Raw genomic sequence first — 26,775 nt, forward strand, 5'->3', positions numbered from 1 at the left:
CTGTTGATGTTGGAGAACTCATTAGATAAAGTAATTGGCGCAGCATCGATGCAATGTATTTACGATTTACATAAAAAGGCGGCGCGGATACATGTTCGTGCAGGCACTGTGCAGATTGGATCGTTTGCGAGACACACCTTGAAGTTAAGTCCAGGTAAACAATCAGAAAATGGTATACTCATATCTATATTTGGTGCTTAAGATTTCTTGGGGCTGCCAATGGCGTTACGTTACTTACCGCCTTGCGCAAATGAGATATTATTTCTTGTGGCTCTCTCATCGCAGCGCAGCAGGTTTACATCCAGGTAATTCCCCTTTACAAAGGTGTTAAGTAAAGTAAAGAAGTTCTGGTTCGGCCGCTTATCAGATGCTTTGCCAAATTTCTAGGCCCTGTGATTGCGCTCACCTTCCCCTTTCTGAAAGGCTTCGCGTCCAAGGTTTCCGCTGTATACCTTTAAATGAATCATTCGGTTTCGCTGCATTTCTGAGGCTTTACTCAGAAAGATTTCGTAGGTGCTTTTTTTTCGGTTTGTTGGCCAACTTCACTAATAATATGTTTGATATCAAACTTGGTTAGGACATACTTTTACAAGCAGTTCTAGCGAATTAATTTTACGTCAGTCTATCCTTGCAGTTATTAACGCCGCTCTTTGACGTAGTTGCATTTCAAATTTTACTCTTGTTCCTGAACTGAAGGCCCGTAGGTAGGACGACTGGAGAATCGCGTGACCGCCATAAACAAATTAAGCATCAGATAACGATTGCCATGCTGTCACATTGACAGAAACAGGTCAGGCTGCAAAAAAATAATGATTGAAATTTATGTACTAAACAAGATTCAAATTCATTTTTTTTGAGCAGCGTGGACGTCGGTATCCTTTTGTGCGTTGAAATGTTACCTTAACTTTGTTCAGATAGCAAAGTAGGTGCTTTGAATTGCTCTTTCATTTGCAAAGAGGGGCCAATTTCTCGCGTGGTAACGCGTTCTAGCGGCATAACGCTTGCTCGTGTTCCCTTTGGCAGGCAGTCTGTGGGATAGTGGTTACGACGACTAAGTTGTGACCAGTGGGCTCGTTCGTACGGTTATTATTTTGTTCCAGAAGTATCCGTACAAAAACCGCAATTAAGGCGTCTTGAATCAAGTCATCGATCCACGCTGCTATTGGTCTGTGATATTTTTTGATGCCACCGAATATTTTCGTTCCTACTACCTTGATCCAGTAACAACGGCAAAATATAATTTACATGAAAGACGCTAGAATATCCTTGCTTCAGTGTCCATATGCTGAAAGTTTCGGGGTAGTCTTTTTCAGCGGGAGAGCAATGCATTGTTCTGCACATGAGCCTTCAACTGGAGCTAGTATAGTAGTGACTGCGTCTATGGCTATCATTTGTCTTTCTCGCATTAGATGCGCTTTGTGCGTACATGTTCTAGAGAGAGACAGAAAGAGATCAATGAGATGCGAAAGGCCGGGACGCTAACCGTAATATAGATATCCAATTTGCAATCCTTCACTGGGGAAGGCGTACGGGGAAACAGAAAGATGAAGATAAGCACAAACAGACAAAAATACGTAGATGAAGAATAGAGCAGAATTAAGACGTTTTGAAGCAAGTAATCGATCCAAGCTGCTGCAGTTTTCCTGTGATACTTCTGCTGCACTCAGTTATGTGGAACGTTTATGTTAAAATATGACTGAAGCCTTCTCGAGGTGCAATGCACAAATGATATTCGTGAAGTGAAACGTTCACGCTTTGATTGATTGGGGACTATTTTAAGCGCTAAATGCCTGGGCTTGATGTTTGTGCACTGATTTCTTTTGACAGGCTCAGCGAACCACGGAAACTAGAATGCACAGCTCATGCTGTGATCTGTCTGCACCAATCTGTGGCCTGTTTAAACGCAGCATCGCGAATTCTGTAGCGCGCCGTGTATCACATTTTCTCTGAGTTTAATTACGAGGTTCATCGCACCCTCGTTCCCAGCTAACGGGAAGGAAACTTCGCACAAATTTCGCACCGTTTAATTTGAAATCAATAAGGCCGCCACTTCTGTCTCTCTTTTTTAAATGTTTTTCCTTCGTTTGCTTACGTCACTCTCCAAGCCAGAAATGCTGCGGTGACACTCGTGGCGCAATTACTTCTGGTTGTATCTAACCTGTTTCAAAGTGTCGGCTCGCGGCACATCGGAGAAGAGCGAGAGTGCGGCACACAGTTTTGCTTCGCACGGCGCTCGCTTTCCCGAGGACGCCGTAACTCAGGGGTCGCACGACAGGCGCTGGAGCAGCGTCGACCCGCGACGGCCGTGCTTGCCGATGGGAACAACCGAGCGATCTCCTGCCGGGGAGGCATTCCCGTCAGTGTCGGTGCATTGCGAGACGCTCCCGATGGTGGCAGCAGCCACCGACGCTATTTACGACTTCCGGTTCTTTGTGGCTTCGCAGGTTCGCCAACCAGCACGGAAATTGGCGCCGACGACGCGTCCTGCGTGAGTATGTTTGTCCTCTGCGCGAGCCCCCGATCGCCACACCTTTTCTGCACATATCGACGCGCGTGGGGGTTAAGACCCGTTTTCGATGTCTCTGGTTATGGATGTAGCCGCGAGAGTAACGTGGTGCGCACTGCCCACTAGAAACGATTTGTTAGCTTTGCCCCCTGCACGATGTTCGATGACGCTTAAAGAAGACGTCGTACTAAGAAGTGAATCGGGAACCGTTTGCCTGTAGCGCTTCTCTTAGTAGAACCAAAGCAATGTTCATACACACGTGACGTAATATTGACAAATTCTCGAGTGCTATGACCTCAAAAAGATAGGAAATGTCATACCAGTGCGTTTGACGGGAAAGTAAATTCAAAGAGTCAAAAGATGGCCTGGTTGGAGATTCACGATTGTACTCGTACATGGAAAGCCGCAACTCCAGAGGAATGGCAGTGGGCAGGCAGTGCGAAATCATGTGCCTCTGTTCCTGTCCGTCTCGTGTTAAGCGTGGTGTACGTATATTTGAACATTGACACGAAACAATAATTGGGCTGTTGCATAATATCGAGATTAAATAAAGCGTTTATCCCCCAATCTCGACGCAGAAAGTTACGACTGTGTCGATGTGTTGACAATTTTACATGGGATCACGTGTAGCGTAATACTATAGTGCCGCTACCTTGTCTAGCAGATAAGTGGTTTTTACAAGAAATGACGGGGTGTTATTTACTTTAATGAACATAGTCTAGAAGAACCGGCAATAATATTCAGAGATAGAAAATGCAAGTACTAGCGTATCTACAGGCATTCAACTGAGCCGCCTTTTCTCGGCATCCTGGTGTGCGGGTCCCTAGAGAGAGAGATTTATGTCGATATCGGCAGTCTACCAAGCCTCTCTAATAGGACGTTTCAGATTCTGAAATATCGTGCTAGGAAGTGGGAAGAATTTACATGAAAACTATCGCAGAGTAATTAGATTGTGCGGTCGTACACCCACATTGCATAAAATGTTGGGGTGCACGATATTTTCTATTCCTACGAGTAGTTTCTTGCAGTTCTTCGCAGTGGAAAGACTGCTATATTTTAGCAGCACTGCATGAGCTGCCTTGCTGAACGAGCAGAATGGAAATAATTTATCGAAATTCTTGCTTAGAGTAAAGCACTGGCGCGAGGTGAGAGGAGGTTAGACCCACTTTATTCGATGATCGCAGTAAATGGTGCACACTAAAGACTGCACTTTGGAGACGCTCACGCACTGGATTGGCGCTATTTACGGTATTGAAACAGGGAATTCAGAAATCCGTCGAGGAGCATTAGAGTGGACATTCCGAATAAACGGAATCGGTCATCTCTAAGAAATAATTTGAAGCACATTTACTTTGAGAGCAGTCACAGCTTCGGGCTTCAATATATAATGAAAAATGGACGCAAAGGCTAAAAAAAAAGCTTTCATGCTATAGATACATAAAATACAATGCTGTGTTTTCAATAAATTCAACTATCATTCTTCTGTATAGAGTACGCCAATTGTTATGTAATTTCTTAGTATACGGATTGAAATATTGAGTTGCTAATAAACATTCTGTTGCTCTTCGGCCATGTAGTGGCTTTCTCCTTATGCTCGCTTACCTGTCAAATGGGATTTGTGCAGAACATCGTGGAAGGTGCCCTACCGGTGTCGTGCCTTCTGCCCGAGGAACTCAACCAAACTGTGACAGTCAAGTTTGGTGATGTGAGTACCGCCGTAACCATGTTGAGCTGCGTTCTACTACATGTTGTCACAATTATAATGAATGAATGAATGAATGAATGAATGACCTATTTGTTTAGAAGACTGGTATTTGAGTTTTATAATAGGGCATGGATGATTTTTAACTAGAGACCCCCTAGGTACGGTCGTTTCATAGTTGTCGTTGTGCTTTGCGTTTTCCTTTAATAATACAGTGCTTTGTGGTTAAAATACAACTTTGTTCAGCGATCTGTAGTGTAGAAGTGAGAAGAAAAGGGGATGCATTGCGCGACTAACAACAGCAGTTTTGCTGTAAGGCCTGTTCTGCAGCATTTGCCTAAATGGGAGCCAGTGGGGGAGGGGGGGGGGAGCGGTATATGTAGTACACTAACACGAAGGCGTGAGGAAGGATAAAATCATTGAAAGAATCGTCTTTAACCTGGTGTTTTAATGATCATTCTCGTTTCTGCTGGTACTGTATAAGGAGTTCAACTATCCTAACTGTATGTTTTTCACTCTTATTTTATGTTAGTTAATAAGTCAGCAGTAATATTCCGTACTGCCCTTTACACTTCATTCAAGCAGTAAGGCTAAATTCAGTAGAATTCTTAATGTTCTATGTCAAACATTGCACTCGAGTATCCTTCAAATTTAACCAAAAGAACGCAAGAAATAGATAACTGCGTAACTGCCGCTAAGGCAGCGCCAATCAGTCTGCAGGATATCGTTTAAAGAACACTGGCACAGTTAATCCTGTTATGTGTGGATTTTTATAACTCGGCAATGCATTGAGCCCTTAAAATTTCATTTCTCTTTGCAGTTGAACAAAACGAGAGCTGAAACTTTCCGAGTGGAGGCCCGGGTGTGGCTGTTGGACTATTGCAACGTAAGTACGCATTTGTTGAACTTTTTGCATCGCCAAGCACGAGAATATGCTACAACACGGCTAATATTAGTATTCCGGAGCTAGGGGGGGGGTGACACATGGTTGGACGATATTTATGAGCCAGGTAACAAACGTGTTTGCTGCTTAGCCAGTAACCGCTACGCATAGCTTTGCTGCCAAACGCAATTTCTTTTTTTTTTTGCTTTTCGCGTGCATCGAAAGATTTTGTCACAATGGGGCCGCGCATTCGTACTGCAAATTGTAAAAAACCACATCGTTCTTTTAGAGCAGATAGCTTGCTCAAGAGGTATAGGCGGCTCTGATCAAAACGTTGTTGCCAGTGAAAAGACGGTGACAGCGTTTTCCCTTGGCTTTCTCTTGGCACTGCGCAGCCATACCGGTCGTACTGGTTGGGCACCAGTGGGTCGAAAATCCCAAATTCTTGGCTACCGAAACGTGATACCCATGAATTTCGCACCACAAATAGCGGTGTTTTGATGATCATATAATGCAAGCTGCGTGGCGTTGGAGCCAGAGTTTTGACGTTGAATTCGATTGTGCCGAATTGGAAGGATGAGGCAACCGGTCGCATTGCGTGAGTTACGGTCGTTGTGCGTGACAAGAATAAAGGGCGCAACTGCTTTAAACACAGAAGAATCACAAAACTACCATGAAGCACACAGTGCGCAGCAACGAAGATGCACAACTGCGCATTTGATCGCTGGCACCATAGGATATCTTGCTAAGGGTGCTGAAGGAGAATATGTCAGTGGGAACGTGGGCAGTTGACAAAGAGCCTTCAGCAGTTTCCTCCAGCTGCGATGACGACGCTAATTCCTCTTGGCCACTTCTGAGCTTCGTTGTCGTTGTCCTGCAGAATTCTGGCTGATATCCGTTACAGATGATCGATTACAAATTGGATGGATTAATCTTAGTTATAGTAGGAAAAAACTTAGTAGGTTTTATAAAAAGTAAATGATGTGAAAACGCGAAATTACCTCTTGGAAATAAACGGCGTTAACAAGAGTCAGCGATGATTATTTAAAACGCACACAAAAAAGAGGGAAGAAAGATGACAGTTTAGCAAGGCAATTGGTTCAAATAAATCATTAATTTCTTTTCGGCTTTGGCATACTGAAGGCGCAAAGAAAGATGAAACATAAACTGCTAAATCCACACAAAGGTATTGAAGAGAATGTTACAAGATCATTTTTCTTGCAATCGTAAAGCAGCGATGAGATGTGATGAATAGTTTTGTGCACAGAGAGGAAGCCTCCCAATCTGTCCTGTGTACAGAAAAAAAGGGAGCATATGTGGTGACACAGTTTTCTGAGAAAGAGCTCAAGCTCCTAGTCTTACAGAATGCCCTGTGCTAAGGAAATGAAACGTCTATAATTTTGAAAAGCAGAACATGTTTGGTCTGATACTGCTTGTCGTTCGTCTGTATTGTTTGCATTTGTGTCAGCGCTTCTTTGGAGTGGTGAAGCATTTTATTTACATAGCTACGCATGGTTTCACAAACATTGCCTTACTACAAGATCTGCAGAAATATATGCAGCTTGGCGACTTCGCAAGGCCTGCATACCTAGATGAAACTTTCAGGCCGGCGTAAGTTCATAGGCGTGGATCACTAAATCGTACGACGAAATAGATTAACATTGCAGCTAAACTGATCCTGGACTGTTTAAAGAGGCGTTCAGCTAAAAAAAATTTCTGGTTTTCCTGCCATTTTTCCGACGGTTCCCTCAAAGAAAGTGCTACCTTAGAAATTATTTCAAGGTTGGATGTGCCTCAGAAACTCGCCGGGTTTATGAGAAACTCATAAATCGCAGTATGAGCCCAGGAAAGGTCAATGATAGGTTATTTAGTAAAATTTTGTTAATTATTCTGTTTCCCGTTTCGATTTCTAGTACATGTGATTTCCGCCTTTTCCACAATTACTACTCAAGGAGTAGAACTGCGCCTGACTGAATCGTTACTTTTTAGAAATTATGTTATTTAAATAATAAAACAAAGCTTTAATCTCGTACAACGGTGATTATGTGGCGATATGGGGCCTGTAGAATGTAACATTTCCATTGAATCGGCCATGTGCCATTTTGGCTTACCCCTCCATCCTGTGATGATCATAAGTGTTTCCTTTGGAGCTTATAGCTTCGCTCCAGCTTTTCACGTGTGCGGTGTTTCCCAGCCGTTAAGAAACTTGAAGCAATTTTAACAGGAACATTACCAGGCGCGGTAAGCGAATGGTAAAGTGTCTGACCTCGTGTGTTTCATGGACTTTTCACCGGCAGAAAAATGGCATCCCGCTTGGTGACCCGATGGTGGTGTTCCTCAGCGGTGACCGCGGCATGGATCTGATCTCCTTCTTCGTACTCAACCGTACTAGAGGTAGGTTTACAAGATTACATGGCGGCCTAAGTTTCGTTATCGCGTTGCTCCAGTTGCTCGAAGTATCTTCTGGAAATCTTTAGAGGAGTGCTCAGGCGACTCTCAACCGTTCATAGTGAGGCATAATCTTACAAACTTTAATGAAGGCTCGCTAATGAAGACGCAAGTAACGATGGATCGCCAGATTGGACACCAATAGTATCGAACAGTGCAAAAAGAGGGACAGTTGTGCGAGTTGGTAGGGTAGCATATTATTGGTTTGTAGCACGAAGTGACGCAGACGAAGAGTAGAAGAAGACAGGACGAAGGGTAAGAGCACTCGACCGAGTGCTTCTTCTAATCTTCGTCTGCGTCACTTAGCGATACAACCAAATAATAAAGTATCAAATAGCTTACACTTACCCCTGAGAGCGGAGGCTTCGTATATCAAAAGAGACAGAGGGAGGTCTCACCGCCAGCTAGTAATATCAGTTAGTGACAATATGAAGTTGGAGGTTGTATACCTTAGAAGACGAAGTACACTGTTGCGTTTCAAGATTTACCCTCTCTAGCTTTCCCGCTTTAGTTCATCGCATGGTTCGTTCAGAGTACAAAGAGCTTTGCTGAGCCAATACGAAATAGCACCGATTTCTTTTCGAATCAGTGTTACAACCGAACAGCGTTTGGAGTTCTGCAGGTTTTTGCAGAAAAGGTTGAAGTTTGAATGTTTGTGTGTTATAAATGAATTATAGCTGGTGACCACTTAAGAGTCAGAATGAGTTGCGCGAATGTATAGAATAATCTCCCACCCCTAATACTAGCAAGGAACAAACAGCACATTCTTGCAGCCCCATAGGCCGTGTAGTGTGAAACTATTCCATTCTGAATTAATTCGAACCTCCTGACGTCAAATTTACGTAACCACCGAAGCAAGCATCGCGCGGTGACCCGCAGCGTTGTCTGAACAGCTCCATCAAACAACCTCGTTGCTTATTGGTCACTTTTGTTTGCTTTCGAAGCGAATAATATTCCCTATTTTGACAGGGTTTTTCTTATCGAATTGGTTCACAAGAGGCGAGGTGCGCGGAGAAGTGGAGAGGGAATCGTTGGGACCGAGCAGTGTAAGCAGCTATCGGGTGAGGAGAACGGGGCTGGCGACTGCGATTGGCCCACTCCTCCTTGCTTAGCTTGCGTTGGCTGGTCAAAAATCACGGCGGTTTGCAAAAGAGAGTAAAAAAAAAATGTCGCTAAAATGGGTTCCGAGAGCGACGTTATATACGTGCCGAAAGGGCTGGGCAATCATACTGCCAAGCAAAAATTTTGTTACACGCAAGGAGATCCATTTTCAGTGCCAGAGCTGTCGACGGGCAGCCTTCTTGTACTCGTTGCGAGGCGGGAGTCTCCCGCTATTTCGAAAGAAATGCTGTTTATTTGTCGGCATTTATATTTATATATAAGCAACAAAAAGCAACTTGTACTTAGTAATTAAACACTGCGAATAATAAAGAGAGACAAATGCCCCATGCTCCTTTGTTTAACCTCCTCTTTCTATTACATTAAAAATTTTTGGAAAGATCAAATTTCGCTTACGTGCACTGCATATATTGTTTCTGGATTATAAAAAAAATTGATGCAGTCGAAGGGCACTTCGTGGTTATGCTATTATGTGTACTTATTGTTGTCTTAAAATTCAGTAATAAGTTAAAATGCAGTAGATTTCACTTTGAAACAGCTGAATTGATTTAGCATTGTAATCAGTAAAATTACAGATTGAGATATCCCTTTCTGAAAAGGTAAAGTAGTTTCTACATATGAGACGTACGTGTGACCCAAAGATGTAATACAGTGGGATAGATTGCTATGGAATATGCTAACGTAAATTGCTTCCAGAGTGGCAGTGTCGGAGTAATAACGGCATTTGTGCAAAATAAATTAACTTTACTTAATCTTTCACAGAGCGATGCAATATGAGGCTTCCAATGAATATGTTCATCTACTGTGACACCCAAGTATTGTTTAGAACTGACCCGTTCAAGTACGTTACGGTTTAGAGAAAGCGAATGGCTTTTGTTAGAGGTGCGTTCCACGAAGAAATAGAGAGAACATATTTAGTAAGCACCATTGTTGCTCCAGGAAGAATAGTGCTGCGAATGTAACATCCGGTTGGTGTCTTGCTTACGTGACACGTGATTGGTGCATCTGTGCTGCAATCAAATTGCCTCCGAAAAATTAGCCGCGCGCATTGAACCTTTGACACTGGCACGTATACATACAGCAAATGCAAAGAACGGGTGAGCGTGATGCCGCGCATACTGTTTGTACGTACGAACCAAGAAAATTGATATTTGAGTTTATGGTATATTTAGGGAATGTACCATAAACTCAAGGGACCCTGCCGTAGAAACAAGCGAATATTGTTGCACGCTGTATTCTGCTACGCTAGGACTTTTCTACGCCCTTCTAGCCACCTTGTATCAGCTAAGCGCGTTGTTTTATTGCTTAAGCGGACGCTCGAGATGCACCCCCTTCGTCAGCGCCGCCACCGAGGCCGTGCTCTTTCCCTAAAGGTGCATGCACGGTTCACGCTCGCGGAGAGCTGGACGGTCTGCGGAGACGTGGAGTGCATTTCGTTTCAAGAACGACGAAGCAAAGCAGACGTCCCGTCGACAGCTCGATGGCGGATAGAGGACGGCGTTTCGGCTTCCGCTGCTGGCGCGAAGGTTGTGCGCGCGTTCGCTGTAGGCACCCCCGGTGTTCCTGTTGAGCTGATACGCGTATGCTCTGGTCTGAGCGGTAAAGGTGAAGCTAACGCGATTTAACGCTTCGCTGTGCGCTGACCAGTGCCGAGGATATCCCATCGTCGGTCTCATCTCGCGCACCGTCCCGGTGCGACGTTTTCAACACCCACTGGAGGAGCTCGTTGCAGCAGCGTTCTGAGACGCCCGGTAGCTGCCGGGACGCTGTTCATGTTAGCAGCCTAGCCTCAAGGAGGATGCAGCCCGGCCCAGCAGCAGTTGCCTGACACACTGCTTCGCGCCAACAAGTCGCAGCTGCGTAGGTGCGAGGAGTTCGAGCGCAGCGCTAGACTTCATAGTCACTCTCTATGCTTCGGCCTTCAAGAAAATCTGCAGAAATCTTACTTGTATTCGTTCAGGCATACGAATACTGGCGCTATCATTTTTGACAATTTTTTTTGTAATATATCTGTTCACCATAGAAGGATGACGTCCTTGAAGAAAAGGAGGTTATTTGATTCTATGACAACTGTCCCTGTCATCAATTCGAAGCTATTTATTTGTTGTCCATAGTTTCCTTGAAGATGTTTTACGTTTCACGCTTTCCCATTGCAGGTTCAGTGGTTCCGAGTGATACGGTCGTTGCAGTCCTAAACAACATGAAGCTGACGTTTGAAGACAAGGTAAGTCTATGTACTATATGAAGCGGCTTTACTTCACTCAATCTCTTCACCTGGTACGCCTCTTCAACAGACATTAATAACGCTTGTCTTTCAATGGATGCCGTGGGGTCCAGCTGCCTCAACTGAAGATTATTATTTGACACTGTAGGCTTTCGTTTCCTTTGGTTTTTACTCTGACACTTATATTGCAGCATGCAACGTCACTTTTTTATTGCGGCCAAATTCAGCCTCATCGCTATTCCGGAAGGTGTCTCTGGAAACTGGAAGTTGAACACAATATTGGGCGCACAAGTATAATCCAATTAAGGCCTAAATCGAGGTGACGCCATTTCTGAGCCCGCATCTAGCACACTTCTTTTAATTGCGCATATACATAAAAAGCGCTTTTCAACCTCAGTGCAAACGCGACTTCGGGAATATTGCATGTTTCTGGACGAACGAAGCCATCGGCGCATTAAAACATGCTGTATTTGCTAGTCCCCACTGAGGTTTCTTGAGTGTCTGCACAACATGCAGCATCAATCCGTTTGGGCCAAGACAAATCCAGACTTTTCACTGGTCGGTCACTTAAATAGTTCAGATATTAGTTTTTATAAATACTCATAGGAAAGACACAAATAAATCTAATTGCTTATTTTGTATCGGTTCTGCAAAGAAGAATGCGTGAATAAGGATTTCAGGGGCAAAGTATCATAAATAATTTACTCAGCTACTTCTGAGAAGCTATTTGCTTCTGAGACGCTAGCTGCATAGTCCAATATTTTTCATATATCCTTTTTTTTTTGCAAGAGATGTGGAACAGCAGTAAGCAGAGCCTTCAAACCGGGAAATGGGGCTTCACATTGACGTCTCCTTCTTCCAAAAGGTGGTTTCGTTTTTAGGCTGTGAAAGCGCAAACTTGTGATTAGATCAAATTTTCTAACTTCGCGGGACAGTAGGTACATTCACATTGTAAACATTTCTATTCCAAGGTATATATTAACAAGGAAAACCGGGAATTCTCAGGGATTTTGAATAGCCTGAAAAAACTCAGGGAAAACTCAGGGAAAACTCAGGGAAATTGTGGCTCTATCAAGTAAAATTAGCTGTAACTTTATTGACAAAGAACGAAAGTCGCTTTACTGCTGGCTCGAGTAAAAGAGAGGAATTGTAACTAATCGTCTTGGACGCGGTGTCGTCGGCTGGAAGAGTTGTCAGTGTCCACTCAATGACTGATTTTCCGGACGCCTGATTTTTCGGATCTGCCCGATAATTCAGAGGGCTTCGTGGCCCCACCACGTACTCCATAGAGAAAATGTATAAGTACGTCTGAAATTTCGTGTGCAAGAAGCCCTCGCAGTCTGATTTTCCGGACTTTTTGCCTTGATCGCAAGTCCGAAATGCCATTAATCAAAACCACCATCGCAACCGTTTTGATTATATCGCCCCTTCGAACCGGTAATCTCACACGCAGATCCGCTGGCAGGCACTCCTGCGGCCACTCTAGGCCTAGCTGCTTCCACGTTCCATGCTATGCTTCTTGCCGTTCGGTACCGTGTTTTCCATTGAAAGAATTCACCGCTGTCAGCAATGGCACGGACTGCCCCTTTGTCATCCTCGCGATCAGCTTCGAAGCTCGGAAAGCCAGACGCGTTGCATAATGCTGGTTCCCAAAAGTCAGCTTCACCTTGGGACAGTAATGTTACGCGGTGAAGCCTACGTTAAGTACTGCGGTGAAGCTTAACAAGCGTAAGAAGGGACAATGTGAAAGGACGCATGTGTTCGTTATTATACACGCCCACACCCGCCGTCTCCTGTCACAGTACGTGCACCGATAGGCCTAATTGGTCTACTGGCAGGCCTTCAGAGTTTTTTAGGCCGTGCCTATGGCGATTTGACTCCCTAATGGCACTAAAAGCCTTGTATTCATATTTTTAAGACGTGTTCGCGTCCCCTAGGGAGTCCGAAAAATCGGATGTTGACTGTATAAGTGAACAAGAGGATGCTTCGAATGGTCCGTGTGGCAAACACGTGGCAGAAGGAGGACGAGAAGAGAAAGGGCCGACGCATTGAGGAATGAATGGGAAAGGAAGCGTGCGTCCACTTCTTTGAAGCAGCTTGAGTTAAAAAAACAAAGTGTTGGCTGTCGCCGATATGCAGGTGTCCCTCAGCCAAACCAAAACAAATTCTTTAAAACAGTGGATGGCAACACTGAGGCGTTGCTCTCAGGCTGAGAGTATGCCAGGACAGTTGAGGTTACTTGACTTTACAGTTGCTGAGAGAGAATATCGCTTGTGACAAAGTTCGAGCCGCATACCAATCAGCTTGGTATCAGTTGATTGAAATAGCTCATATTCGAAAATATTTACTTTGTCAGGCATCTTTTTTTATCTGTATTTGGAAATGTTCGACTCTATTTGCAATGGCGTTTACCATCCTTTAGGAGATATTTTGTTCGCTGTGCAACCTAGTAACCGCCCTCTTCTGTTTTCTTTTTCAATAAAATAGACACTACTCCTTACTATTCAAACTAAACGAAGGGGCTTTTTTCTAATTTTTAACATGCTTACTAGAGAGTGACAGCATCGGCAGACATGGTGTCAGCCCGTCAGGACAAAACGAAAGTTCCGTGTAACTCAGGGAATTCTGCAATGACGCTCAAGGGGAACCTGGAAAACTCGTGGAATTTGGAAATGTTAATTTAGTAGACACCCTGTATCCCCTTATTTCTACACGGACGAATAAAGTTGGTCAGGAGCGCGCAGCCGCTGTGCATCACTAGTAACTATTTCTCACTGAATCGATGGAGACATGCTTGACCTCAGCTGTAATGTCGCTACAGTTACCTACATTGTTTATTTTTCTAAATCATTTGCTAACTTTTTTCTAACTTTCTTACTTCAAATAAAACTTACCTCTAGCCCAGAAGCAGCATCGATATTGCGCTTGCGTGCTAAATTGTTCCCAGAAACACTGTTAAACAATCCGCGGCCGCGATTTCACGCGTCTAATAGGCAGTGAAAGTGAGAAGCAAAATCTTGCAAACAGTTCCTCTTTAGCAAAGAGCAACATAATCACGGTGGCTGTATGGACAGTTGCGTGAGTAAATCAGCAAGCGTACAAGGTTTACTAGGTGCTCTAAACATCCAAGGACTGTTTATGTCGCACCGTGGTATGCAGCACAATCATATACGTTTAAGACACGTTACTTATCTGATAGCGTTACCGCTTGGCTTCTCTTTTACAGGTCGTTCCGTTTCGTTCATGGAATTTTTATTATCGTTCATTGCAAAAGTACGAAATACATGAAGTTGCATGGTGCGCAGCAGCTAAGTTGAAACCGGTCCATTATCTACACAGTAGTAGATAGTGGTTGAAATATTGCTAATCGCCTGCCACGAGCGCTGTGGTTCGGCGTCTGCTCAGCACAGTTCTCGCTTAACCGCTCGGTTTGGCCTGAGGGCTGTATAATAGACGCCTCTAAACGGAGCGCCCCATTAAAGGGCGATCTAACGGGTACCAAATTAGGCCAGCATAGCGCCGACCGCGAGCCTCCCACTGATGCATTTTCACTTCTTAGGACTTGAAAAACAACTGCTACTAATTACAAACACAACATTGCCTTTCCTGCTACTTGTTTTATTCTGTTAGGAATATTACAATTGAAGGCTCAAGCTAGTGACAGCACAGCGGTTGCTAAAGTTCCCGCCTTTCGAAGCTCTCGAATGCCGAAAAAAGAACATTTTGACACAAGTTTCATCAAGACCAGAACCCGTTGTCCTTGATTTACACTTGATTAGCGTAATCTTACATACCGGTGCCGACTTGTGCTCATCATAAGCACGCTCTATTTAACACAACACACGATTTCAATTCTGTTTATGTAGACGTCTTCTGCATCACAGATTGGTGGCGAATCGTCATTCATCACCGGCGCTTTTATGTAACGCTAGGCTCTAGGTTGTGTCAGCGACCGAAGTACTTGCTAGTAGGTACCCGCTTTAACTATTACAAGGAAATTAAACAGCCTAAACTAACTCAATATAGAGTGATTGCAGTTGCATAATTTCTGGCTTATTAAGGCTCCCTCACCGGTGCCTGTTGTGATGTTCTAGAATGGTAATTCGCTAACACACATCAGCCCATTTTTCTCCCGACTGTCTGTTTCATTAGGCGGACCGCGTTTCGTTAGAAGTTACAGCGCTTGTTCAGCAGCGTAAAGCGGTCGTGCCGATGACGGGAGGCACCCGGGCCACAATAAACCGCAAATGCATATCATTGTGTTCCTGGTTCATTATTCAGTAAATCATGATCTTGTTGAATGACTTTCCATGTGTAGCAGCGAGGACAAAAATATTCACATTCGGCACCGCTTTAGCTTCGTTAACGAACCTCGACTGCTTTCAGAGTGGCGCATATTATAGACAAGGCTGTACACATATTCTGACGAAGAAAAAAATGAAATCTCAGCAAGTCGTAATGCGTTCTTTCATAGCTGCTAGATTGCAAGTGCATGCACAGCTTCTCTTTGGCAGCACTGGTACAGCGACGTGTCTTGGTACAGTGCGATAACAACAGCGATGCCCTCGTGGACACAAGGCCTACTGGGGTGGCAGGCTGTGACAGCTGGTGGTATTGTAGTGTAGTTTCTGTAACGCAAAGCAATGAACCTACTGCAGCATTTGTGTTTGCACAGTTTCCATCGCCCTGTGTATATGGTGTTGAAAAAAAAACTAAGTTACCGGGGATATATGAACACTTGCGATCTATGCGAACACTTAATTGTTCGCATATACTATAGACATGGAAAAGCAATAAACTTAAATCTATTCTGTAGACAAGGAAGAAACTTAAGAGGATTGCCCTGCGTTAAAGTTGGTGATCGTGCAGTTTAGAATTGATGTCAGCCGAAATTATTTCTTCGCTGCTCCGGCCTAAACATTCACAGGGAATGGCCTTCGCATCATAAGCGCGGAATGGCTGATTGTGCCGACACATGACAGATTTTTTTGTACACTATTCCTTTAAGTCACCATGTTTCCATTTGGAGACGCGACTTCCTTCGTTGCCTTTTCCATCAACAAGCAAAGGATTGACGCCGCACGTTGGTGCGAGTAATATTCGAGACCCAAATAAACCTAAAGAGCGCCATCTGCTATGAAGCGGCGAGACACTACTGTGGAAAAAGATGTTTCAAGATGGACTCCTCCACATTTTAAAGGAGCTCTGTGGAGTCCCTGCTCGAATTTATCTTTTGGCGCAGCCTCAATCATTCAGAACTGTTAAAGCTCCTTTATGCAAAGAAAGAGCTACGTTTTATGAAAAACAGTTACTCAATAATCAAGGTTCTGTTAATGAATAGTTTTGATCTCACTTCGATACGCGTGTCCATAAGGAGACGCAGTTGCTTACTTTTTTTTTTATTGAAGTGAACTTTAGGAGAGGTTGGCGCCTTTATGTGGTGGCACCGGCTACTCCTTGTCACTTGGCTGATGAAATAAATTTGCGCAAAAAGGGAGAATAGCGACACTAAATATAACACTCAGTAGAACACCGGATCAATAAAAAATATACAGTCCAACAGTACATGAGTCGCAAAGTTCTGTGCATGAGTTCAGTCCACGTACGCATATATGAAGTCCGATGTTTTGAACAGCCAAAACACACAACAACACTTGTAATACACTCCAAGTACAGGACAGAATTATACGTATTGCGTAAAAGTTGCGATCACCACATAAACCAACTACGTACCACGAACAACGTTTATGTAACTCATTTAGCGTATTCGGATCATCCAATACTTAATATTTCCCCAAAATGTTGGTCTCCTCTAAAAACATTTTCAGAGCAAGAACCGCTCTTTTTTGAAGGCCCGCAGTTGGCCATGGGCCAAGTATCTTTTTTAGAGTGAATGGTCTTCTGTCTAATATAAACAAATTAGCTTGCAGTACCGTTCTTTGTGTATCGTATTTCGAGCACTCGAGAAGAAGATGATGCACATCTTCGTCTGGATGGCCACAAGAACACTGCGGGCTAGAGACTTACTCTTTCTTTTCGAGGCCACCGACGCATATGCACCGGGTGAAAATTCAAGTTTACCGATGATATTACAGAGTTGTAGGAGAACACAGTCCAAAAATGTATTTCTTTGTGTGTCCTATTCATTTACGAGTGGTGGTAATTGTTAAATGTGCAACAAAGATCGCCGTACGCACGGTGTGATCGTGAAGTAGGTAGACGCTCTCGTTTCTGGACCACAGCACGAATGACGTCGGGCTGGCAATTATGTCACGTCCTCGACTGGTTGCCGGGATATAAGTGACTCATTGTTTCATGCCAGTTCAATAGAATTTTGTTCGGGCGAAGCACACCGGCAAAACCACCCTGGCCTGTTCTTTTCGTATTTGAGAGTTAGGTCTGCCTTACAGGTCAGCATTGCTTTATTTAATGTCCTTCTTCAATAGCTCATTTTAAGTCATCGTCCTTGCTATCATTCTTGTGTGAGGTACGATGCGAAGGACACTGGCCTCAGCAAGCCCCGTCGCCGTTTCCGCAGCGGTGCAAATACGAGAAGTGTGTGGCGAAAACCAGAGTCCGCTGACGGAAATACGGTGTTTTTCTGTTCATCGCAGCTGACAAGGACTGTTTCTTCCAATATCAGGACTTCTGAGAGCATTGTTGCACCACTCAAAGTGTACGTGCGAAAAAAGAAAATAGTATTGAGTCACGATGTCTCCACATGAGGATGCGACCGAATTTGCATAATAATTGCTCCAGAGAAGCGAATTTCTTTCTTCGTACTCTGGGCACATAAAACAGCAATACCTGGAAGTTTAAACTTTCTTTCTGCAGAATATCATAATTCGTGGCTGAACCGGCTACCGCTAGAGCATGCAAATGTTACTCCAATGATTTGCAATGGCAATTCTAGAGAATTAACGAGGGCAAGATTGGCCGAAGGGATGCCGTTTAAGGAACGTAAATGAAGAGAGGGGTATACAGTCACGAAGGTGGAAGATGACACGCAATTACAATATTTAAGTGAGGCAAACTGCGGCAAAGGTACTATCGCCAGGCGAGCGATTACAGAAATTGTTTTCCAGCAAGTGTAAACGTACGCACGCGCTTGAAAACACACACACGCACACAACTCCGCGTGCACCCGGACACAATAGTACGAAGACTTGCAAAATTTCCACATTATTGCAAGCGCATAAATACAGGATTGGCGAGCAATGCGCCTCCGGCTTGACACTTTGAGGACAGTGTGTAGACAGTGTGTGTCCTTATGCTAGTGTGTGGGTTCGCTTCGCTCGTTCGTCCTTTCTATGTCGCCGTCATTGTCAAGTATTTGTTCTTCTCGTGCCGCCACCGCTTCATCTTCAGTTCCACCCTCGCGATATGGCGAAGAAGAAATATTCACGGACAATTACGATGCTCCATAACGCGAAATTTGAGCGCACCAATATATTTGCTTTCCTTTGGCGATATAGTGCCTCGCGCGGAAAATCGGTTTCGTGCGGCAAGTTGCAAACGGAGCGAAGTGTGAAGTCACTGCTTCGCTAATCTGGAGATCGCGAGAGCAAGGGCGTGGGTGACGCGTGGGCCCGAGTCACAGCAGCAGCCGCCGTCAGACCTCCCAGACGACGCGGGCTACTCTTGCGCCATCTCGTAGCCATCGTCGCCGCACTACGCTTTTCTTCTCGCGCTTTCGCCATACCCTTATTCGCTTTCTGGCACATGGTGCACCCACCTCTCCGCTTTCCTGCTCGTGCTTCTTCGCTCTCGCCTCCTTTCAATTTTTTCGCATTCGCCGAAGAACGAGCACCTAAGAGCTGCTCTCTAAAAAAAAAAAACATCCATAACGTACGCACTGCGAGAATCAGTGTAAGCGAAGCTGTCAACACAAAACAGCGCATCGCAATAAGAAACTCGCAGGAGATCACTTTCGATTATACTATCACTTTCGCGACTCTTCGCAAGACTGGGCCTCGGACAGATCGAAGAAAGCGTTCCTGGCACTTTTCGAAGATGGCGATCGATCTACGCACGCTACCACAAGTGCTGTCGGTAGTGAACGGCGTCGCACCAGGTGCCGAGTCAATGGAAAGTTCGCGATAGGGATCGTATCCCTGATCCCGACAGATGGTGCGAGGAATAGCGGTAGCTTCAACTCGGCGTGAGAGCCGACAATTACGACGGCCAGCCGAATGGCGAATAAGTAGGCAGGGAAAACCTCACTCTAAAGCTCGCTGAGGGTTGAACTCACATTCATGTGGCAATGTGAAGCTGGGTGTGCTAACCACTTGCCTACCGGAGAACATTCGCGCTCGGTAAGTTGTAAAGAATTCCGCATGCCGTGAAGGCTCTCAGAGTAATTAGGCCTGTATATTCCGGATGCCGCAACACGTAATACCATAGCGGCTGAAGGCGACGTCACGCGCACTGCAAAGACGAAGCAGTTCTTGAGAAGGTACATCCTCGTTCGGGCGCGCGTGCCATATATGTTAAAGGTAGCGACAACAAAAACACAAACATGGCCACGGCCGCTGCGATGACCTGCTGCTGTTGCAGTAGATGAGTTCAGAGCGCCATACACCGCAGATTTGTTCTGATTTCCTTACATTTAAATACAGATTTTACGGTTATTGTGTATTCGTCGAATGCTATGTTTTTTTTAAACATATTATTACACACCGCGCGCATTTATCGATAGTTGTAGTGATATGTTGTGTTGATGCGAGGTTGTGTAGGCAAATTCTTTTTGGCAGTGGTGGCTTTTCGTGTACGCTGACAAATGCGAAAAGTAAATGCGAAAATGCAAAAGAATTGATTAAATTAAAATTCGCAGGATGCGGGGTACAAATGGCGTCCTCTATTACTTTTGCAGCTGTTCATTTGGCGAGCGCATTATAGGCTCTTCAATGCAGACGAGGTTATTGAACAACACTGTTTCCGCGCAGCTGGGAACTGCCATCACGGACGTCTTCTACGGGCTGCCCGTGATACAAAAGAAGGACGTGGGCGTGGCTGGCTTCCTGGGCTCGTCGCTGGGACTCGTCTACGTCATCGTGGGTGCCGCGGTGGCAGCGCTACTTCTACTGGCCCTGCTCGTGGTCATCATGGTCAAGTGTCGAACGCTGTCCTCGAACCAGTATTCGCCTGATTCGGTCAGTTTACGTGTACCTGCACGTATTATTTCTTTATGAATTCGAACATCGCGGTTCTCAGTGCGCTACAGGCGGGACGGCTGCGAAATATTTTCCAAAAAATAAAAACAAAACAAATCTGGCAGAGCAGGCGACACGACTTTGCTACTATACAGGGTGATCATTTTAAAGTATTATGGAACCTTTTTAAAGATCGCCTCTGGCAGATAGGATAATTCTATTCCTTGAGCTTGATTATCCGAAGAGGCGGACATTACCAGCACGAGAAATTGAAACACATATTCGCTTAATTAGCAATAATTGCCTACGGAACTTCTTAACGAATTGTTTTATGGCACATATTGCAATTAAATAATTGTAGCCGGTGAGCTTCCAAGACGTATCTACTTGAAATGAGTTTCCAGGATGACACCTGTTTCCGGATATTATTTCCCAATGTGTGGAACGAAATGCGTTCGAGTTCCGGTTATTTTTGTGTTTCAATGCATTAAAGAACGCTATATTAAAAACGCAATAGAACAACAGTGTATTTTTAGGCCAATTTTGATGGCGCGTATCTGCCAAGTAGCGTCATTCTGGAAGTTCATTCCAAGTGAACACGCCTCGCAAACTCACCGGCTACAATTCGTGAATTGGAATATCTGCCTTAAAGTAATTAATTCAGAATATAATTAGTTGATTTCTTATAATTATAGCATATGACCATCGATTTATTTTGCGAGTAATGTCCTCCTCTTCGAAGTATCCAGCTGAAGGACTAGAATTATGTCATTTGCAACAGCTATTCTTTAAAATTCCATAAAACATTAAAATGATCGCCATGTATATGGACATGTGCAGCATGTACTCAAATATATCCATATATTTTCCGTACAATTTTTATGAAACGTGTGTTGAGTTTATATACGATACACATACCCTACAAAATAATTATACGGAAAGCGTATGGAAATATTGGAAGAGCATACGGACCGTTTTATTAATTGTGGATGCATGAAGACGCTATTTGAAACAAAGAATTCAGTTATATGTGCAAACAAATGAATTTTTCTTGCACAACTACGTCATGTCAGCTGGAATACAAACAGCGTTTGTATGTATATATATATATATATATATATATATATATATATATATATATATATATATATATATATATGTATATATATATATATATATATATATATGTATATATATATATATGTTATAAATGGCTTGTAGGGTGCTGTGGCATCATACGTTGTAGTTTTGCGGCAGAGTACACCTATACCCCCGTGAGTAGGTTCAGCTCATCAAAGTGAGGGCTTTTCCCCTAGGAAGCTAGCCACGTTCCAAACTAAGCATTTGTTCTGTCACTGCTATTTAGTGTTTTATTTTTAATTCTTCTGGACTTTATTATCCTTCGGTCTGTTTGTCATGATGAATAGGAGCAATTTGAAAAGGCGTTCGAAAGTAAAAAGAAGGCCACGTGAATGCTGTACGTTTACCTTACGAAAAACAAAACGAGAAAACTCACCATTTCTTGCAGCCTTCTGATGCATAATCAGGAAGATTACGCGGCGTTGTTGAGGAGGTAGGTGGAATGAGCTGGTGACGTGTTAGGTTTGTAGACAGCCCGTGCAGAAGGTAAAGAACGTAGAACGCCAAGTTCATTTCGTCACGATTTTTTGCGCACGGGTGCATGAAAAGTTGTTGCGAGACGTGCAATTCTTAGAAAACAAGGCCCGCAATAAAGGAATGCAGTGGTACGCTAGATTTGCTCGTGACGGAAAATTTTTCCTTAACCTGATGCTGAACATATTATTAGCGAAGGTTGACATCCAATAGGCACAGCTCTTACGAACGAATCGGGGTTTTGTAATTTCGGCCGCTGAAGCCTTCAAACACTGGTTTGATGGAGTATCTCAACTCAACGTTATATGAATAAACATATGATAAAAAAATCCTTAGGTTAGGTTTTCCTAACAAACATGTTGCAGACTGCGTCTGTTAAAGAATCGTCGCTGCCATCACCTCCCCTGAGTTATTTATAACTTATACAATTACTCATTTTCTACTTGAGTTTCTGTGATTACAGCAACACAATGCTTTCGTTTCACTAACATGTAATGCTTTATTGACTGTGTTTTTCTTGTCTATATATAGGTATATTTTTACTGTTGTATTGTGTTTACATGTAAATGCACTTAGCTGTCTGACATTTACTGATGGTGCGTTGCTGCCTTTGTATTGCATTAAATGTATATGTAACCCACCCTTTGTGTAATATGCGCCACCGATCGAGTCGTCAGGGTACTGAAATGAAACGGAAATTAAAAGGTTCAACTGGCGGAATCACAGTTTATTATTATTATAGCATCTCATTGAGATGGTCGCTCACTTCAACCTACAGTTTAGATGCTGCAGAAAGGCAGCAAGGTGTCTAGCCCTACCTCTAACCCGCACTTTCCATTGGGCCGCACAGGAGAAGCTGACCAAGGACTTGCACATGCGCGCCGAGATGGGCGACCTGCGGCCGGCCGACGAGATCCTCAAGGAGGAGGCGCAGCTGAAGGACGCGCTCAACGGCAACGGCACGCACATCAACGGCGACGGCTGGGTCGTGCCGTACTCGCAGATAGTCAGCGAGCGCAAGCCGCCTGGCGACGCGCAGGACACGCGACTTTGAAGCTCGGTCTTTGTCGGACCGCTGGAACGAGATCTCCAGGGTACCGCAACCAGCTGTTAGGCAGGGCTTTCGGACTCATGGCTTCCGATGCGGGTGCACTTGAACACGTAGAAAGTGCAAATGTGGGAGAAGACAGTCTCTGCGTGCGTACCACACATTATTGGCCTTCCCGGATGAGCATGAACCAGCACTCGTACCAGTGAGAAACGAAACTAGTTCAATTGAGGAACAATTCCTTATGAACGATTTTTCTTATTCCCGGCAACATGCACGCGCTTCGGTTAGGAAGCATACAGGTACAAATATGTGTACCGTGATAATATTCGGAGCTAAACTCTAGTAAGCAGCTTCCAATAGGCATTTCTAAAGGGAGATATATAAAAAGCAATGGAAGAATGTCAAACAGCTAGCAGTCCGTAGAATTCTGCAGTGTAAAAGCAGCTCTGTAAGCGCACAAGATACTCTACGAGTACACCAGCTAGTGCGATGTTCAGAAAATACTGCTAATTGCAATAATAATTCTAGCAATACCTGCAGCTGGTGCTTCCTCTCGAGAGGAACGTTACCTCGCACTGTAGGCCCAATTTCACTGCAAAACGAACTATTGGATGGTTGATTGCCAGAACAGCAAGAGGTCATTCGGCTTCGCCTTTGCATCCGTAGCCATGAGTCATTTCAGCCTTGTCGCAACGCACTGCGGTTCCCTGAAAACCTACTCCAGTGATTTTTCTGGCCCTTGTGGATTCACAAGCCTCTTGTGGTGCGCGCGCGGCTCCACCGAGAACCGCGTGTCTTGTCACGCGGTGCCCAGCTACAACCAGTGTCCGGTGTGGCCCCGCAAACGGCGCACACTGCCTGGCTGGTCACTTTCGGTGCTAGGTGGACCACGACCGAGAACTTTACAGTGTTACAATGCAGCGGCCACGCTGCTGCACCGAGGAGTCACTATGACACGTGAGAGCTGCTTGGGAATCACCTGCGCCCGTCAATGTGTGACATACATCGCCGCCGCGATCGCCGTGCAATGTGACCAGAGGCCTGGCGGGCTGGCCTCTCACCGTCGACCGTATCGCTTGTAATGAGCTCGGCTTCGCCGAAGCATATCGGGTGCCATCGGAAGCGTTCTCGTCGGGAACGCTGTATTGCACGACATACTTAAGTTATGAAGATGAGGCAAGAGCGAGCAGCCACATTCCAGTCACCTATATAGTGTTTCTTTCTATTTTGTTTGTCACTGCAGCTTGACCCTGAGCCAGCGCTTGCCAGAAAATTGAAGAATGCTTTCCTTATTTTTTAATTTTTTTTGTGTGAGCCCATAACGTTTTGTCGGGAGTGGTAGACTTTATTTTCTTGTAATTTATGGAGTTGTATTCAGACCCAGAAACGAATAATGAACCATCCCTTCCTCGAATGCCCTGTTTCAAGCTTGTCCTGATATACCTTTCGGAGAATAACAATATGCTGATTGCTGAGAAGGGTGCGCAATCACTGTGAGAGGTTTATGGGAGAATATCGTGTAACTGCTAGTGTGCGTGTGTGTTTGTGTCGAATGCGCGAGATCTTGAGCGCGCTTGGGTAGCAGGACAAATAAAATGCGAAGGGGCCCATTTGACATTTGCCGAAGACGAGGATCATTTAGTGGTAGTTTGCTCTGCCTGTAATGCACCAAACAAGGCCATTAGCTGTGCTTCAAAATATATTCTGGAAAAGGGGCAGGCCGTCCGAAGGTGAGATTATGTAGGTAAATGAATAAAAGGCTTCTCGACGAATCCTGAAAAAAAAACTAGATGCACTAAACCGCATAGGTGCGTATGATTACAGTTGTCAAGAGAGGCGTGAGCTTGATCCATGACTAACCAAGGTTTTTAGTTTAGTTAATTAAGCGTGTTTGTTCTTTGAGAGAATCTTATCGATAACTATCATTGAGTAAAGCCTTTTGTGCCCAAGTCACGATAAATTATCAGTTCAAAAGTCGCGATCAGATATGCTTGGCTTAATTTTGTGGAAACTAATTTTACCTTGCAGAAAATGCACATTTGTTTAAAATCCACATCTGCGGCATACCTTTAAAATAATTTCTAGTGTTCGGTAAGGCACGCTGTATGTCGGTTCACTGCTCTAAGCTTAAGCGCTTCACGCCTTTTATCGGGTGTAAGTTTTATGTTTTTTTTTTACAAAAGTCAGATGAACATGCACAAGACAATCATTGAAAGCTGTTTAGTCACGTCTACTTGGCTATTGTTTTTCCCGTTGAGAAAGAAAGCACCGTTGTAGCGCCTATAATGAACTATCGTGTCCTTTCACCGCACTGTACAACGAGCCACCGACGGACACCGCTGGAAGTGCCTTAAAACTAAGTCTTGCCATTTTGTTTGAAATAGAAATATTCAGCCCCACATTCCATAATTGATGCTGCATGGATGTTTTTCCTGGACATCTGGTTGCATGCGTTACCCAGAATAAACCGTGGTGATGATGAGATGATGCCATGGTGTCCTACAAGAGATTTTAGAGCTCTACTTCCTGATGCATCACATACATCGGGGCCATTCCATTTGGGGTTTTAGACTGCTTCCTGTTTTCCCTTTCTTTGACCATTTGCTGCAAAAATTTATCTAGGTGAAAGCAGGCACGTCTATAAAAGTTGATTATCGATTCTAAATGTATCACGTGTGAGCAAAAAGTGAGAAGTGCCAGAGTATTCTTACTGTCTATGTTTGTATGCGGTACAGTGTATTGAAAAGAATATATTAGAGATGGTAGTAGCTTGGGAAATATTATACTGCCGCAAAAATTGCTATTCCCTCAAGAGAGATATTGGAGCAATTGATTACAGGTTAAAATATTAAATGAAGGCTGTAATAAATTCACAGCTGGCTCCATCCAGTGCATTTCCCCACATCTAGTTGTAGTGATTTATCAGGACGAGTGTGGCTACCTGCCAGTTTACCTAATAGTCACACGAATGGCTCACCAGTCACTTTCAACGTGACTTGCGCGTAGTCACTGTTCTTTTTATACCGAGGAGTTTTGTCCTCTTGTATATAGATCTTGAAAACGTGGTAATGTATTTTTGTAATTTTTTACTATTGCGACTCTCTCTACCGTCCTTTTCACGACATGTCGGAGGATCTGTTTTGCTATGTGCTTTGCTTTTTGCTATTGCGCTCCCCATATTCTCATGATGGGGCGTGACGCTATGAAACCCCTCATAAGCCTTACCCGTCTTTATCACTCACTGAGCGAAGGTCTTGTTCAAGGGCATAATGCCTTATTTTTATCTATGTAGCTGACAACGCAATTAAATTTTAGCAAAGTAAGTCTTCTTGCACAAGAAGGGTTCTTTTTTGTGCGCAATGCGCAATTCAAAATCGTGAATATATCTATTAGCGCATTTTCTTTGTGTAATAATATTTCTTACTGGTGCGCAATATTGTGCCAAAACTTGGGACTCGTCTAAGTAAGAAAATGGCACTCGATGGGAAGTCTGTTTGATCGCCATACTCAAAGACGCGCTGTGCGAACACTTCAGAGTCTTGCCCTGTTCACAGAGCGCATGAATGTATTGTGCCTCACATCGCGTAATGTAAATGGCAATCTATCTTCTGCTGCAATATATGGTGGAGTGGTATTACACACACCTCGCGTGCTTGCTAAAGCGTATTGAATGCGCGTGATGTTTGCGTTCTCGAACTAACAAATGAAAGTGCCTGTGTCATTGCTTTCCTGTTCTGTTCCTTGACCGAGATATGTATATAGTGAATTAAAAGTTGTTTCAAATACCCAGTTGCCTTTTGTGTTGTGACTAAAATTACGCAATCCATAGTGTGAAACCTGCACTAAAAGAATGGCACAATAATCAAAAATCCTGCTTTATGTGTACCACTGCACTTCACTGTCAATATACTGCAGTTGAAAATATAGCTTTATAACGACTAAAGATTACGATGTGCGTGAAATGGTTACGTAAGCTAATCTGAGCTAGAAAGATTAGAGACTCAATCATGACCTTTACAAGGAATCAGCTAAAACTACAGTCACAATTTGTGGCTGCTAATTGTCAGTGGAATTAT

The 26,775-nt window shown here is 44.0% G+C and overlaps 1 protein-coding gene across 1 annotated transcript in view; it reads left to right on the top strand.

Annotated features, from left to right (window-relative positions):
• The window catches only part of LOC142584858 (uncharacterized), a 172,640-nt gene extending 146,156 nt beyond the window's left edge, over nucleotides 1-26,484 (top strand). Inside the window, exons 4-10 of the mRNA XM_075695167.1 lie at nucleotides 2,445-2,488; nucleotides 4,131-4,211; nucleotides 5,029-5,094; nucleotides 7,389-7,485; nucleotides 10,815-10,882; nucleotides 19,828-20,034; nucleotides 22,499-26,484. Of these exons, the coding sequence (XP_075551282.1) occupies nucleotides 2,445-2,488; nucleotides 4,131-4,211; nucleotides 5,029-5,094; nucleotides 7,389-7,485; nucleotides 10,815-10,882; nucleotides 19,828-20,034; nucleotides 22,499-22,702 (767 nt within the window). The 3' untranslated portion in view covers nucleotides 22,703-26,484. The remainder of the gene's footprint in view (nucleotides 1-2,444; nucleotides 2,489-4,130; nucleotides 4,212-5,028; nucleotides 5,095-7,388; nucleotides 7,486-10,814; nucleotides 10,883-19,827; nucleotides 20,035-22,498) is intronic.
• Nucleotides 26,485-26,775: the final 291 nt, after the last annotated feature.

This window comes from Dermacentor variabilis, chromosome 6 (assembly GCF_050947875.1).
Source record: "Dermacentor variabilis isolate Ectoservices chromosome 6, ASM5094787v1, whole genome shotgun sequence".
NCBI classification, from domain to species: domain Eukaryota; kingdom Metazoa; phylum Arthropoda; class Arachnida; order Ixodida; family Ixodidae; genus Dermacentor; species Dermacentor variabilis.